An 18,444-nucleotide genomic window follows, 5' to 3' on the forward strand; every position below is an offset into this window, starting at 1 on the left:
TATAAATGAAACTGCTTAAGATAAAATATATAATATTTCTGATTTTTACATTTCATATATACACACATTTCTTAACAAATCCTTCGTTTTCTACTAAAGAACATTAAACTCCACAGATTTTCACAGCAATTATTCCAGCAAAAATGATAGAGATCTGACTTTACATGATTCCTATTTATTCATTCTCCCTCATCTTACTCTTTTATAACCAAACAATACACAGATGATGGTCCTATCATGAGGGGGAGATCAGTAAACAGTATTTCTCTTCTTTAACAGGATCACAAACATTCCATCACAGTCTCACACACACAAACAAAAAATCAGGTCAACTAAAAATGATCTATTTGTCATCCCTCTTTGTAGCTCATCTACAGCAATACACAAAAAACAAGCCTCCATAAAGCACCATCCTCTCTCACGAAGTTAAACTCTGAGGTAAAATGTTCCTAGATCAGTCCGTCAGAAGCAAAGAGGTATTGAGTGTCTCCCTGATGACTCTTCAGGGGCGTAAACAGAGACAAACATCTTCAGCCATCGTCACTAAGACTGCTCTTTTTCAAGGTTTTTCAAGTCTCTCAACACTTTTCCTTTCCACTGCATTGCACCATAGCTTGTTTGAATTTGTCTCCAGAATTCATACCTTATGATTCCTTTGCAGAAAATTACAAGCTAAAGGAGTCTAAGCATCTCTCAAGCATTTGGTTTTACCCATCACCCATCTCAATATGGACTGCAGATAAACTGATGTCAGGAATATCGGTCTCACTAATATACAGTGTCTATTTAGCTGAAGATTATGGCAGTGTTTGTCATAATGATGAAAGGCCCAGACAGAAGAGCACTGTTACCTGATCGCTGGCATTCCCAGTGGATCTGCACTCTATGCATACTGAAGCTCTGCTCCAGAACTCTACTGATGCAGCATTAACAATCATCCTGAAAACTTCACAATCGTTTATTTTTAAACCAGCAGCAATTCCTGCATGATAGATTCTGTGGTTTTAATTAATCAGTTTCCTTCTGGTCATGTGGAGCATTAATGTCATTAAACAAATATAAAACTAAAATGAAAACTTGCAGATGAAAAAAATTAAGAATTCAGATGCTGCAAAAATATTAATGTTAAAAGTATTATAATTAACATCAATTATTGAATGATCAATGTTGAAAATGGTTATGTGGTTTAATAGTTTTTTATATTACACACTGAAAAGATTTTGCAGAATAACCAAAGCGATTAGTTCATTTATTAAATTGAATAACCTTCATTCATTCATTCATTTTCTTGTCGGCTTAGTCCCTTTATTAATCCGGGGTCGCCACAGCGGAATGAACCGCCAACTTATCCAGCAAGTTTTTACGCAGCGGATACCCTTCCAGCCGCAACCCATCTCTGGGAAACATCCACACACACATTCACACACACACAGTCATACACTACGGACAATTTAGCCTACCCAATTCACCTGTACCACATGTCTTTGGACTGTGGGGGAAACCAGAGCACCCGGAGGAAACCCACGCGAAGGCAAGGAGCACATGCAAACTTCACACAGAAACGCCAACTGAGCCGAGGTTCGAACCTGCGACCCAGCGACCTTCTTGCTGTGAGGCGACAGCACTACCTGCCTCGCCCTAATCTAGGGTTTCCACAGCAAAATAAACCGCCATCTTAAAGGGCATATGATTTTTACGCAGCGAATGCCCTTCCAGCCACAACCCATCACTGGGAAAAATCCATACATACTCGCTCACACACATACTTTATGAACAATTTAGCTTCCCCAATGCACCTATACCAGATGTCTTTGGACTTTGTGGGGGAAATCAGAGCACCTGGAGGAAACCCACGTGAACACAGGGAGAACATGCAAACTCTAGAAACGCCAACTGACCCAGCTGATGTTCAAACCAGCAACTTTCTTGCTGTGAGGTGAGCGTGCTACCCACTGCACCACTGTGACCCCACATATAGTTCAATTTCTCCATAATTCATAAAGGTAATAGGTTTACTTCCTATTTTAATCATACTCAACTGATCACATTTAAAGGTGCAGTATGTAAGTTTGATACCAAGTGGTTGAACTAGGTACCAACTAGGATCAAAACAAATGCAAGAGCAGGTTGACGACACCAACAGGAGTGAGCCTAAATGCTGATTTAAGTCGTGTTCTAAATAAAAGCAACGGCACGTCATAGATGGAATATTTTCCATATTAAAAGGAGCTTTTGGTCTAACCAACACCTGAAATTTTAATTTTATAAAGGACTTTTATTTCTTGCAGCTGAACAACAGGACAAACTGACAATGTTCACCTCAGGTACACCTCATGTGCTTTATTGTGTCATTTATTGCCATACTACTGGAAGCAGCAACAAATAGCAACAACAGTTTGAAATTGAACTTTAGAGATGTGACTCAGTGCAAGTCAACATACTATATCAGTGATTCAGCATACATTTAATAATGTTAAAGAGCTTTAATATGTATTAATTAGATTATAAACCTTACCATTTCATTGGGGTGCAGTAAGTGCACTATTCTGTGCTTCTGAATGGCTGTGTTTAAATTTCGGTTGTGTTTCGTTTGGTGCAAACAGCCAAATTGCTTATGACTGCAAATATTATCATGTAGTGTGTTGTTAGGACACAGGGTAACAATGCAACTTGCTCACCTAATGTTTACGTTCGTAATATTTATATTATTTGCTAATTAACAACCACCTCATGTGGAATTCTGAATCTGTGTCTTATTTCGGAGTCTGCTACTGTCCATCAGAGGTCGCATTAGGTCACAAATGCATACTGTGAGAGCCTTCATGACTGAATGAATCAAATACGCAGTTTCTGTACCCAGAGTGCTGAAATATAATTGGCTAAACTGGCATTGGGCAAATAACCAAGACAAAGACAGATGTTCCGGCAAGTAATATATAATATATATATATTTTCTTAAACGTTACATTTTTCAGGATTTGGTGATGAAAAGAAAGCTCAAAGAAACTTTTTTTTTTTAATAGAATAAACAGTGTTTACAATCACTTTTGAGCATGTTTGTCATGTTTGATGGATAAATCCTGTCACAAAGCATTCTAGAATTTACTTTACAGTTAATTTGACAAAGTAACATATCATAGGAACAGACTTAACCCCAATCTTCATATTAAGCTTTACAAATAGCCTCAATAGACAGCTCACTATGTTTTGAAACAGAGCTTCAATTCCCAAAACATCCTTCAGCAAACTAACAGCATGTTGTTCATTCAGTTTGTGCTAAAGAAGGTCTATTTATATCGTACTTTTCATCGTAGAATTCACTTCCTCAAAACAAAAAAACCTTTCATAACCAGATTTCTCTGAGCAAGAGCGAAGAGTCAGGTCTTTCCTGTCCCTTATTCAGAGGACTGACAGCTTAAAGATGTAATAATTTGGTGGTGTCAAAGGAAGACGTACCTTTAGTGGGCTCTGTGCGCTTGGGGAGGTCCAACGTGTCATAGTTTTTGTCATGCTCTCCGTTTTTCCTCCCTAAGTGAAGAAGAGGAAGACAGAGTGAGAGAACGACTCGCGCGCGCACACACACAGAGAGCAGTTGTAAGTGTCACTGTGTGAGAGATGGATTTTTCTGCTATGAAAATGTCAAGTAGACCAGAGTTTCAGAGACACATACACAGTCACAGTGGCATATATAAAGCGAGCTACTACACATATACGCAGACACAGACTCTTGACATCAGCTCCCAAGAGTGGGAACCCCCATTAAAAATGCAGAGGATTTGTCATGGAGGACGACTAGAGTGAAGCAACGGAAGCACTATCACAGACAGAGAGCATGATGAAGGGACAGTTCATCTACAAAATAAACATTTGGCCATCATTTACTCACCCTCATATTGTTCCAAACATACTTGATGTGCTCCAAAATAAACAACAAAAAAAGATTTTAAAAACTATCCAAATTACTCAAACAGTCACACTATATTTCAAGTGGTTATAATATCACTGTATTTTTTTCAGTAAAATAATCTCTTTATCTATAGCACTTGTCAGCTTATTAAATTGTTAGTTCACCCAAAAATGTAAATTGTGTTATTAATTACGCACCCTCGTGTCATTCCAACCCACTGAGATCTTTGTTCATTTTCAGAAGACAAATGAAATATTTTAGATGAAATTGAAGAGCTTTCTCATCCTTCATATACAGCAACAGTCCCGAGACGAAGTCCAGAAAAGAAACCAAAACATTTCATGTGACTTTAGACAGTTAGTAGCTCCAAGAACACTATTGTGTGCTAAAAGAACCGTAGAAACAACTTCTTCAGGTCATAATATGTGTTTACTATGGGCTACACAGTGCTTCCATGTCGCACTGATGACCTGATACAGGACAGAAGGTATTGGTGGATAGAGTTGTATAAACTTAAAAAAATAAAATTGTTCTGGGAGCATCATATGATAACAGTTGTTTTGATAAAGTTTTTGGTTCCTTCTCTGGACTGTGGCGATTGTAGTTTGAATGGCACTTTAGACAAACCACTACATACTCCAGTTTCACAGCAAATGAGTGGCGCATATTTTATTGGTGTGCATGTAAACAACTGGGATTCATACCAGGAGCAGGGCAGAAAGGTTTCTCTACACGTATGCGTCAGTTTGGTTTCACCAGTGTTGTTTTGGTTGCATACAGAGTAACAGATTTGCGTGTGCAAAAGACGCTAAATGTGAATGGCCCCTAACATCTTTATTCTGGGATTATTAATATTTGCATTAAGTAATCTATATCTGCATGTCTCCCCGTACTGTTTTCAGCAAGATGCTGCCCTGAGCGATCGCCCATATTGCCCATGCCTAAATCCACCACTGCTGTCTATGGAGGATGAAAGAGCTCTTGGATTTAATAATAAAAAAAAATCTTAAAATTTATTGACATTTTAGTAGTTTGAAATAATATAATGTTTAAGAAGTAATCTAAATAAGTGTGTAATATAAGAGGAAATGTTTATTACAAGGTTTTTGTACCTTAATGTACAATACTATCCCATACATAATATCATGTTAAACTACAAAAAATGTTTATAAAAGTCTTTTTTTTTTTTTTTTTTTTTTACTTTTCAAGGTTTAAAGTTGTTGAAAGAAAGATAATTTATAATGTAATTCAAAAGCATACATATATGGCTGAAAAATGTAATAAAAACATGACTCACAAAATACAGAAAACTGCACATTTATGGATTTTGTTTTACAATGTAGGTTAATCTTATAAAGTGATTAAAAAGTTATAAGAAACTGCTTGATAAAATTTTTGATCTCTGCATGAATCATTTAAAGCCAGAGATTGTTGTGAATAGACTTTCAGTATCAATTGAATTGTTTTTAATTGGATTTAAAAAAATCTTAATTTTAAGTTCTGAATAAAGGTTTAAGAGAATGAAAAATAAAGACTGAGTAATTAATAACATAAATTTCTATTTGGGTGAACTAACCCTTTGCACTATAGAATCTTTTAAAATGATTTTTAAGTTGAAGTTTGACAGGCTCTGGTTACTATTCACCTATGACACATAGACAGAATTAAAAATGGCAAAATTGTTACATTAAATGTTACGTGTTAAACAACAGAGCTCAAACTTCAGTGCAAAGTTTCATTTTAATGTAGAAGGAAAACAAAGCAAGACTGATTCATTCATTAATTTTCCTTGGCTTAGTCTCTTTATTCATCAGAGGTCGCCACAGTGGAATAAAACACCAACTTTACACAGCGGATGCCCTTTCAGCTGCAACCTATAACTGGGAAACACCCATAACACACTCATTCATACACATACACTACGACCAATTTAGTTTATTCAATTCACCTATAATGCATGTCTTTGGACAGTGGGAGAAACTGGAACATACGGAGAAAACCCACGCGAACACGGGGAGAACATGTAAACTCCACATAGAAATACCCACTGACCCAACCGGGACTCAAACCAGCGATGTTTTCAGTGAGGCAACAGTACTGACCACTGAGCCACCCTGAGCAAGACTGATGTAACAAACTATTAAAACATCACTGTTTTATACTAAAAATGTTAAACCAAACACAGTAATGCTAACTTCTCAACATATTCCCATTCTGAATGCAACAAGGCAATAAACATTTAGCCTTTTTTAATATATTTATATCAATATAATTACCTTAGAAAAAAATGTAGACACAAATTTATTTTATTTATAAAGCAAACATTAAAGACATGGCTTTGTCCTTGCTGTATGGTAAAGAGCAGTGTGAATATTTTGCCTAAGCTCTCCATTCTGTGTCCACATTAAAGCTGGATCAACATGAGGGCGAGTAAATGATGACTATTTTTTTTGGATGGACAATCCTTTTAAAGCAATGGCCAAGATGACAGAAAGCAAAAGCCAGGCTTCGTTAACAGATATCAACAGACGTCTATGCCAGCAGGAAGAGGCTTTGAACTGGCTAAATTGGCACAGGTTTGACATTTCCTTGAAGAGGTGAACATTGGCTAGTCATTTAAGAAAGGAAGGTGAAAGAGTGGAAAAGAGGTGCTGATGAAAACTTTATTTTGATGAAGATAGAAGATAGAAGATGATATGTGAACGTATGCTGAAGGGAGTAAGTCAGACAGAAGAAAAGTAGGAAGAAACACTCACCTTGATTAAACCATTCCTCTAGAGTTAGCCAACGCAGGAACGGCAGCAAAAACCAGTAAGAAAAAAAAGCAGGCAGGGAAAGAAGAGAGGAGATTCAGTGTGTGTGTGTGTGTGTGTATTAAAGGAGACAGAACTTATTTGTGGATCACTTAAAAGTACACAGCAAAAGCATAGTGTTTATAAAGTTTTAAAGCAAGTTTGTTGTGGAGGAGAGAGTCAGTTTCATTAGTTTCCTCAAAAGAAGGCTCCAGAGGACGGAGAGACAAGTTTATCAGTTTGTGCAGCAAATTCACTAAACGGTTAAAAGAAACAGAGTGTATTCACATGTTTCAAATGCCATTGTGTTTTGCAATGTGTCAGAGCTATTCAAAATGTAACAGGAGTATTTGCTGCTGGACCGCTATAGTGAGCGTTAACATAATTGATCTTCTACAGTCAAGTTTTCTCTTACTGTGATGGAACTGCTTGGAGAAAATCTGGCAGAGCAAATTACATGGTGAGCTAAACTGTCAAAGGCAAGTTATTCTGCTCTAGCTACCGGAATTCACATCACATCTACTGTAATTGCACAGACATTTGTTAGCGGCAAAGACTTCAAGTGTAAGTGAAAACACAATGAAAAGTCAAATGTTTAATCTGACCATTTGCTTTGCTTTTGAAATATAATGTGACATATATTTTAAACACAAAAGATCAACAGTAATATACTGTAATTTCATGAATTATAACTGTAAAGTCTGTTCTGCTTTTTTTTTTGTTCTGTTTGCTTTACAGTTACACCTTGTAATTTGAGGAAATGGTTATTTTCTGTATTCAAACCAAATATCTCTGAATTAACTGCTGCCAGTCTGTTGAGTAGAAATGTATTCACAGATTGTTATTTAAACAGTGTATACACTCATTTCAAAGATTTGGGATTGGTTAGATTGGTCTATTATGCTTGTTTATTTGAAAAAAAAAAACTGCAGTAAATCAGTTATATTGTTAAATAGGGTTGGGCGATGTCGACCAATTTGGCATCATACGATGTCTAATGTTAAACATCACCATGGATGATGGCATTGTCGCCGCAGGTGGTGGTGAATTATTTATTTATAAAAAATTTATTAATTATAACGAATTCATTATTTGTAGCCTACCATTTCAACTACTCGAGCTGCATGGTCTTTGTTTTACCCATAACCAAATCATAAATAAATAAAGATAAGTTACACACAAATTACCACCTGCCAATCACTTTTTCTGCAGAGTGATCTGTGTCATTATAATGGCATTAACAAACTTGGTTGGTCAACCAACAAGGACCAACCTGAGGTTTTCACTAAAATTACTAAGTACAAGTGTGAAAGCGAAAGATTGAAGCAGTGTACTGATGCTGTGACACGTTACCTGATAGATTCAAAAGACAGAAGAGTCATAGTAGAGACAAGTTTAATTAAATATCACGTTTAACAACTATAGTGAGACGCGATCCAGCGGCAGATTCTTGATAAACTATCCGACGTGCACTGCTCCCTGGGGTTTTGTTCTCAAAGCACCAACTGACTGCTGGAGCGTACGCTGCAGCGCATGACAAAGTGTGTGTGTGTGGTCATGTGATATGTTTTTTTAGCAGTATAGTGCGGAAGGAGGGCTTTTCAGAAATGGTAGTTGAAACGGCAATGTGAACAAGGATCAGTTTTATTTTAAAATGCCATTTAAAAAAAAGTTAAAAGACATATACGTGTAAATGGGGCCTACGTGAATATTTTTCGTGAGCGGGTTGCTGTTGTGACGGGCGAGGCGGAGGATCACCATGCCCGATCAGCATGTCGATCGGCCATCTGCGATAGACATGCTAACATGCCCAACCCAACTGCTAAATAATAATAATAAAAATATTTTTTTTAATTTAGTTTCTAACATGATAGTGGGGCAAAAATTACACTCATTCTGCTTTATTTGTGCAAAGCCAAGATGTAACTTTTACAGTATGTGCTTATAATCAAAGTGAGCAGGACTACATTTACTACAAAATCTGATTAATTATAGTGCCTGTATTATCTGTCCCTGTTGCTGTCTGCCATTTTGTTCAAAAACTGAACAATTATGTACAGTATAATAGTGGTCAGTGCATCAATATAGACTGTAGGGAAACTGTGCTGCAGGTGTCCTGAGTTTGAGTCCCAGCACAAAGACATTTCCGGATCCCCTCTCACTATTTACTCCAACTACACTTACACTCAAAAAAGACACTGATTGATTTGATCTTAAACCATTTTGCAGAAATTCTTGAGTGTGAAATGCAAATAGCAGGTAAAAATATACAAAGCTCAGGTCTACTCTTGTCATAATATCCAGTAAAAAAGTGAGACCTGTTTGTTTTTTCTTTATTTAGCAAAAGCCCCCCCAAAAATCAATTATTTACCGTTTCAAATGACACCTTACTATTATCTGTACTAAAACTAAAACTAATGGAGTGTTTGATGCTCTTCTTACAACTTGACTTGCATTTAAATGGTTTTATATTAAGGGTCACATCAATTAAAATGAAAACCACTGATCTAGATGGCTGCTTTTAATCTAAAAAGCTCTAAGGGTGTCAGTCATCTCTGACATCTGGGGAATCATCTTTTTGCTACCGTCAGTCTGTTTTGTTAGGTGATGTTTCAGTTCAGTTTTATCCTGTGACCTGCAGGCTATAACGTAAATTTTTTATTTGTTTACTTCATGTCAAGTCTGAATATATCATTCAAATGCACACTGCATATTACTATTTGTTTTTCTGAGGAGTTCATGCAGCAACTCACTGCATCAGCAACAGTGATTCCCAAAGATATGATTTTAGAAACGACTTCTATTTCGGCTCTGTCATGGCTAAACAACAGCATATACTACTTTGACAATAATCACATCAGGAACTGATTATGTGCTTAATTCAATGTTAAATGCTACCAGTAGTTACCATTTTATGTGACATTTATAGCCATACTGAAAGCATATGAATGGCAGAACTTAACCCAAAAACGACAGTCACTCAGAATGTACTTTTAATAATGTTAATGAGGTTTAACCCTCTGAGGACACCAGATCACACTGGTGTGATTAGCAGGTTTTTTCCCCCTTATCAATGCAAAAGACACTAAGAATACTCTGTTGATTTTGGTCACACAAATACATGTTATACACCATTTGAATCTGCTAGTTTCTACTTTTTCTGTACACTCACAACAACAATAAAAGTGTTTTTTTTTTACAATAAAAGTACTTTTGCAAAATAGGTAAAATAAACAGTGTGTGCATTCTTTTGTTTCATCACGAACAATTCAATAATTCGATAATAAAGCTGTTCATTTATTTGGGTGTGCAGTGAGTATTCTGCACTTCTGAATGTGTGTGGTATTTAAATGTTTCTGTTGTGTCATGTCTAATGTGGACAGACAAATTGTTTGTCCTTGCAATCTTGTTGCTGTTAGGACACGTTGCAAGGGTCAGTTACAGAATGCCTTTTAACTCAAGAATAATATTAATAGAAAAATGGGTATGTCGAAAGTATTGTACAATTTATCTTAATGCTTGATTGAGGCAATTTTTGGTGTAAATATACTGGCATCTACAATTCATGTCTCCAGGGCCACTGACAGATAAACAAACTTCATTAAAAATAGTCCATGAGGCACAGTATGCCATAAATGTTTTTATCATTACCATTTTTTCCCGCACATTCTGGTTTCTTTGCTCCTGCAGGGTGTTTAATGAGTACGCCTGTTGGAGAATCAATTTGCTAATTCAGTTCAATAATGCATTCAAGAGGACTCTCATCAGTTCATTTGGGAGAGAACAAAAAATAATTAATATTACTCAAAAAAAATCCTTGTAACCATCTGGAACCTGAAAATGAATCAGCTCTCTTGGCACAGTGTTAAGGAGGAGTACGTTTAGCGACAACAGTTTAAAAGCAAAGTGTTAAGAGAACTTATTCAGCTTAGACAATGCAACACCACAGACACGGAACCTACACCCACCTTTCACGTCAAGATGAATATTGATTCAACATTGGTACCCCAGACACACACACTCCAATTATGAATTGTGAGCCACAAAAGAGCACAGGGCAAACAAACAAAGACTCGAACGCCATTTAGCTCTGCTATTTATGATGTTGATGTGTTAATGCTAGAATCATTCTGCCCTCAGTGAACCTGTGGCAGCAATATTAAGGCAGTCAGTAATGTTTTTTGTTGTTTTGTTTAAATATAAAGCACACAAATGAGATGAAGGAGAATTCGATAATGACCTTTGGCTTTCTTTCCGCCGAAACAGCCTGCATCATCTTTCTTCTTCCTCTGAGTGCCAGCAGGGCCGGGGGCCTGAAGAGCCGACGGGTCCTGAAACTTCTCAGCTCCTGGAACCTCCTTGTGTACATGGTACGACAGGTTCCTCATGATGCAAACACAGTTTTCCACAGACTGACAGACAGCAACAGAGAAATATTGAAAACAATTACATAAATGCAAAACACACAAAATGTAATCTTTGTCTATTAAAAGCTACACACAGTGCATCCGGAAAGTATTTATAGCGCTTCACTTTTTCCGCATGTTTTCAATGTTACAGCCTTATTGCAAAATGGATTAAATTCATTTATTTCCTCCAAAAATCTACACACAATACCCCATATAGTGAAAAATCAATACATAAGTATTCACAGCCTTTGCCACAAAGCTCAGAATTGCGCTCAGGTACATTCTGTTTCCACTGAACATTCTTGAGATGTTTCAGCAGCTTAATTGGAGTTCACCTGTGGTAAATTCAGGTGATTGGACATGATTTAAAAAGGCATCCACCTGTCCATATAAGGTCCCAGGGTTGACAGTGCATGTCAAAGCACAAACCAAGCATGAAGACAAAGGAATTGTCTGTAGATCTCTGAAACAGGATTGTCTTGAGGCACAAGGCTGGGGAAGGTTACACAAAAATTTCTGCTGCTCTGAAAGTTCTAATGAGCACAGTGGCCTCCATCATCCGTAAGTGAAAGATGCTTGGAATCTCCAGGACTCTTCCTAAAGCTGGCCGGCCATCTAAGCTGAGTGATCGGGGGAGAAGGGTTTTAGTCAGGGAGGTGATCAATAGCGGGATGGTCACTCTGTCTGAGCTCTGGCGTTCTTCTTTAGAGAAAGGAGAACCTTACAGAAGGACAACCATCTGTGCAGCAATCCACAAATCGGGCCAGTATGATAAAGGCCTAAATTCTTTGGTCTGATGGGATTAAACTTTAGAGTGAATGCCAGGTGTTACGTTTAGAGAAAACCAGGCACCGCTTATCACCAAGCCAATACCATCCATGGTGGTGGCAGTATCATGCTGTGGGGATGTTTTTCAGAAGCAGGAACTGGAGGACTAGTCAAAATAGAGGGAAAGATGAATGCAGCAATGTAGAGAGACATCCTGAATAAATACCTGCTTCAGAGTACACTTGAACTTAGACCGTGGCGACGATTTATCTTCTAGCCGGGCAATGACCCACTGCACACCGCCAAAATATCAATGGAGTGGCTTCACAATAACTCTGTGAAAGTCATTGAGTGGCCCAGCCAGAGCCCAGACCTAAATAGTATTGAACATCTCTGGAGAGATCTGAAAACGGCTGTACACTGTTGCTTCCCATACAATCTGATAGAGCTTGAGAGGTACTGGAAAGAGGAATGTCCAAAAATGCCAAAGACAGGTGTGCCAAGCTTGTGGTATCATATTTAAAAGGACTTGAGGCTGTAATTGCTGCCAAAGGTGCATCAACAAAGTATTGAGCAAAGGCTGTGAATACTTATGTACAAGTGATTTTTCAGCTTTTTTATTTTAAATATATTTGCAACAATTTCAAGAAATCTTTTGTCACATTGTCATTATGGGGTATTGTATTTAGAATTTTAAGGAAATAAATGAACTTGATCTATTTTGGAATAAAGCTGTAAAATAATAAAAATGTGGAATAAGTGAAGCGCTATGAATACTTTCCGGATGCACTGTAAATGTATCAAAATATAGTTTTCTCTGTTTATATAATACTAATCTGTTTTTGTTATGCTAAACTGTATAAATGGCTAAACTTTTGGGCTGAACTGTATAAATAACACTACAGTACTATGTTTTTGTCTGGCTAAACTGTATAAATGGCCACAATGCCAGGCATGTAATTGGATACATGGCATGGCCTCTTTCCTTTCTCAAATTACAACTATTCAAATCTGTACTGTGGGTCAATTTATTTATGTTTAAAGAAGCAAAGTAATAAGTTGGAAAATGTGCAGGAAGGCAATTAGTATTGCAAAATAACCACTTTAGGATGAACAATATATGTTAGCGGTTACCAACTAGGTAACATCCATGTCGATCCTGGAACAACATTCCAATCAGTCAATCAGATTTAAAGAATAAGTTTACAGTTTATGTTATGGTTAGGCTTACAGTTAGAGTTATGTGCTTCTACATTATTGTTAACCAACTATTAATTCTCTCTGAGTTTGGGAATAATTTACAGTTACAGGGTTAGGTTTAGGGGTAGGGATTAGGTATGGATTACATTTTCAAACATAGATGTTAATCCAGGATCACATCCCCTGTTTATATCAGCAATGTAATGATACACACGTACCATTGTTTATTAAAGGTTTGTGTACGGAAATATATAAAGTGTTGTTGTTTTATTTACCACTGCACGATCAGGACTGATCTTTTAACCTGCTGTTTTAATTGATGCGTGAACAAACATCACTTGATATTATACAGCACAAATGCAGTGCTATAATCATGATAAGCTGTGTCTTGCTCATTTGATTAGAAACGCAGTCATATATTTCACATTTTGTCGATTTTTATAAGGATAACCAAACAATAGTTGTTTTTTTATAGTCTGACATGATCGCAGTATAGACACTGCATTGTTTAATTTAAAAAAAGAAGATTTTTTATGCTTAATTTCCTCCCTGCTCAACCAAAAAACATCACATTTTGAACAGAACATCATTTTTTTTTTGTGATTTTGAAACCAATTGTACTTTCATAGAAATAAACACATTTTTTTATGTGTAAAGTATTTACAGCTAAACTGCACACTATTATTTCAGCGATGTTAAATTAGATTATATTTCAGGAAACAGTTTGCTTTGTCCATTTAGTTTAACCCCCATCTATAGTCAAGTTGTTTTTATTTTTCTAGACTGATTTTAATGCGGCTGCCATTTTAAAAGCAAAAGCGAGGCTGCGGTGAGAAGAAACGCAGAAGTGTCACCTGGAGTCCCACATGAACGGCGTCTGTGATGGCGTATTGTTGTGTACCTGGCTTATTAGCGAAAAGAAAGTGACACAAATTTATCATCTCACTGCTTTCTGAATGGATAGTGAAAATAAAAAGGGTTATCCAACTTCATTTTCAGCTAAGTTAAGTGAAGTAGCACTAATTAGCTAACGTTATCTTTCCCAAACACACGTTTTAGATGCCATTTATCAAACTCAAGTAAATTAAATGATTCTTTCACTATATTAGACTTGTCACGTAACTGAATTTCTTTTGATACATTCTTAAACACAGTTGATTTGCCATTGTGTTCAACAGGGCTCAACAGAGATGATTATGATTGGCTCTAAAGGTCATCAGTTTACCGCACTTCACTAATGTTTACTGAGTGCAAACATAGACGAGCGATCTGCTGATGAAACGACAGATCTTTGTGGCTATAAAATGCTCCAGTGTCCATGTAAATGTGTTTACACTCAGTGAAATGAGATGAACTGACCTTCACAGCCAATTGCAGTCATTTCTGTTGAGCATTTCTGTATCATGAGAGCATTGTTGCAGACAACACGGGGGTGGGCTACAAACATTTTACACAACATAGACGAGTGATGCATTGTTTTGTTTTTGCGATGCAATGCATTGTTTTATACCTCACTGGGTTACATATGCTTAGACAGGGAAGTGTCTCCACTGTGTTTACCTGATTCCATGAACTGAAGCCTAGGAGGACATGCTTTATTACTCTTAAAGAGATTATGATTTTAATTGATGCCTAATATGCTTTTAATTGATTATATTAAACTTAACTGAATGATATTAAAGTGATTTTTACACCACATTTGCACTTTGAAATCACGGCAACAGCTGGAGGTTTGTAGTCCACAGCATTTAAACATAGTTAAAACATAATAGTTTTAATAACTCAGTTCTAATAACTGATTTATTTTATCTTCGCTATGATGACAGTAAATATTGTTTTGCTAAATATTTTTCAAGACACTTCTATACAGCTTAAAGTGCCATTTAAAGGCTTGACTAGGTTAATTAAGTTAACTAGGCAGGTTAGGGTAATTAGGCAAGTTATTGTATAACAATGGTTTGTTCTGTAGACTATTGAAAAGAAAATATAGCTTAAAGGGGCTAATATTTTTGACCTTAAAATGATATTTAAAAAATTAAAAATTGCTTTTATTCTAGCTGAAATAAAACAAAAAAGACTTTCTGCGGAAAAAAATATATATATTATCAGACATAATGTGAAAATTTCCTTGCTTTGTTAAACATAATTTGGTAAATATATATAAAAAAAGATTTTAAAAATTCAAAGGGGGTTTAATTATTCTGATTTCAACAGTTTTTAATGATGATTCAGTTTAGTTTTTTAAAGTGTGCCTGTGAAATGACGATTAAACAATGATGTATGCAGGAACCATGCAGCTCTTTCTGCTGAAAACCCTTACCTTGTTATCCATGTCCTTCTTGCCCACAGCAGACTGAAGTGCATGCAGCAAAGCATCCACCAGTCCCTCACACTCCCTCAAGCGTCTGCGCGCCTCTGCACCGTCTGAACTCACATTCCTACCACAAACAGAAAATACATGGGTAAGCACCAGTCATTTGCACTAATTACACATCATAAGCTGACACATTTGGAAAAACAAATTGCTGAAGGAAGCTACTTTGAAACTGTTCTCAAACTGCTCTTGTAGAAGTACACTGAAAAAAATTATTCAGAGTTGATTCACTGGATTTACTGATTTTTTATTAGATAAGTGTTTGAAAACAATTCATGGGCTGAACTTATTTAGTTGATTGACAGATTCATTCATTTCTTTTTGGCTTAGTCCCTTTATTAATCAGGGGTCGCCACACTGGAATTTACCACCAACTTATCCAGCATATGTTTTACACAGTGGAAGTCCTACCAGCTGCAACCCAACATTGGGAAACACCCATACACTCTTGCATTCACACACATACACTATGACCAATTTAGTTCAATTTACCTATACGACATGTCTTTGGACTTGTGGGGGAAACAAGAGCACCCGGAGGAAACCCAACACGGGGAGAACATGCAAAATCCAGACAGAAATGCCAACTGACCCAGCCAACTCTTGCTGTGGGGAGATTGTGCTTAAATTGAACATTACTAAATTCAGCCTATATAAATAGTTTGCAACAGTTTTGCAGAAATATTTTTTTTCAGTGTACAACAGTGTACGATATATTACTATATAGTTAAGCCTGAAATTATTCATATCCTGGGTATTAATAATCGTGGACTTGACAGTATATATGCAAAAAAATAAAAATAAAAAAATAATAAAATAATAAAATAAAAGATTTTGGATTTATGATTTATAAACGTAATTTTGGTTTTATTCTGTTAACTACTCATGACCACTATATTTTAATAAAACTGTAGTTGTTTACAACGATTTGTTTTTTGTATAAAATAATGCAAAACGCTATGTTTTCAGACATTTTTATACATTTTTTACACAATAATAAATGTTTTGATTTTAAATGAGTTAGTAAAGTTAAGAAAAACAATATTTGGTGAAATAATCCTGATTCTCAATTACATTAAACAAAAACATTTTATTTTTGTTCAAATGTCATTTTCTAAAAAAAAAAAAAAAAAAAAAGTATGCTTTAAAGTACATTATTATTAATTCAAATCAGAACTTTTCTTAATAAGACCTTTATAAAACAAATAAAATATTAACATTTAATTAATCCAGTAAATGCAAAAAAATAAAAAATAAAATTAATTAAGATGCATTTTTTAGATGCGTAATATTATCGTCTTTTTTTGCAAAATAATGAGTTAAAATTGAGTGAGTTTCTCTTTAAAACAAGCAAAGTAATCTGTCCATGGGGTAAGAAAAATAATATTGTTTTTGATTTAAAATAAGATTATTTTGCTTACCCTGTTGACAGATTACTTTGCTTGTTTTAAGGAAAAACTCACTCAATTTTGGCTTAATAATTCTTAAAACAAGACAATAAGTTTTGCTTGTCTAGAAAATGATATTTGATTTGAAAAATAATCAGATATTTAGACTAGAAACAAGATAAAAAAAATCCAAGTAAGAAAATCATTTTTTGCAGTGTAGTGTTCAGATGCAAAAACTTTTAAGTTCTCTCTGTAATTTGTTTTTTAAAAGTTGCATTTTTCTCAACCTCCTATGCTTATGTTCAGTTATTTCACATTAAAGGCAATGAAAATAACCTATGACCTATTGCAATAAAAGCAAAATTACTGAAACTACAAACAACGAACTGAGAAAAAGGCTAATTTTAGATGGCATTTAGAGGTTTTTATATCTAAACTCTACATATACACACTGATTATTTTTTAAGATCTTAATGGACACATATGATAAACAATGTACAGACATTCAAACTGTATCAAACATTTAAACTTCCTAACACCCCATCATTGATGATCTCAGTGAAGTTTAGTTCACATAAAAAAATGAACAGAATGTCAGATGTGTCAACAACCTGAGCAGGAATCAGAAGCCATCTGGGTTCTTCATCCTTTATCCTGAAAATGCTTTCCTACCAGCTGTTCAAGCTGTAGATTTTTATAACTAGATTGCCAAGTTAAACTCCGACCCATAAAAAAAGTCATCACTATGAAAAGACAACTGGAGAAAACATAAATGAAACCAGCAACCTGCCAAACAAACGGGTCTCTTTCCAGCATGAGAAATTTAAACCCATTTGCAGTATAACACCCATATGGAGTGTAACGTTTTCCAGCTGTACATCTGTTGTGGCTGCGGCCCAGATATAAGAGAGATGGATTGTGATTTTATAGCTACCTGTCTTTTTTCTCCCGAATGCCTGAAAGACAGTTAGCACAGTATGGACAATTGCCTACAATTGCTTGGACCTAAATCACAGTTTGAAAATCGAACACATGGCATTGTGGGACTGCATAAACAAAAAAAATCTATAGTTGTTTGATGGTGTTTACTCCGATGCCAGGAAAATCCCTAATTATAAATGCAGGTACAGGTCATGTGGAATGATTGTGCTTAAATAATAGTCAAGTAAATCATAAATAACCAAAATAAATGTCTTATGTCTTATTTCAATGTCTTAGGCATCTGATCAGGATGTATGTTTACAACAGACACTTTTATTGATCATCGATGTATGCATTATTGTCAGCAGAACAACATGAAACACCATAATGCATGTAATAAAGGTGCACCCTGGAATGCTTTGAGAATGTTTTTGGTTGCTTTTCTGGACTTTGGACATCTTGTGACCATTGCTGTGGAAGATGAGGGAGCTCTTAATTAATCTAAAATACCTTCATTTGTGCTCTGCATATGAACAAAGCATATGCATGAAGGTCATTAATAACAACATTTTCATTCTTGAGGAAAATAACCCTTATACATTGTAAAATATCATCTCATCTCTATATAAAATATCATATTATCATCTCAAGGTTTTTTTTTCAGTTTATTCATGACAATTTGCAT

General features: G+C 35.7%; 1 protein-coding gene across 56 annotated transcripts in view; it reads right to left on the reverse strand.

Annotated features, from left to right (window-relative positions):
* arvcfb (ARVCF delta catenin family member b) overlaps window positions 1–18,444 on the reverse strand; it is a 428,020-nt gene that overhangs the window by 59,108 nt on the left and 350,468 nt on the right. For 27 of the 56 annotated variants that reach the window (XM_087252467.1, XM_087252461.1, XM_087252465.1 and 24 more), the window contains 3 exon segments: window positions 15,397–15,514; window positions 10,940–11,111; window positions 3,457–3,528 (listed from right to left, as the gene is read on the reverse strand). In XM_087252467.1, the coding sequence (XP_087108593.1) occupies window positions 3,457–3,528; window positions 10,940–11,111; window positions 15,397–15,514 (362 nt within the window). 56 annotated transcript variants of the gene reach the window in all.

The sequence above is a fragment of the Danio rerio genome, chromosome 5 (genome assembly GCF_052040795.2).
Source record: "Danio rerio strain M-AB ecotype USA chromosome 5, GRCz13ab, whole genome shotgun sequence".
Taxonomy (NCBI): domain Eukaryota; kingdom Metazoa; phylum Chordata; class Actinopteri; order Cypriniformes; family Danionidae; genus Danio; species Danio rerio.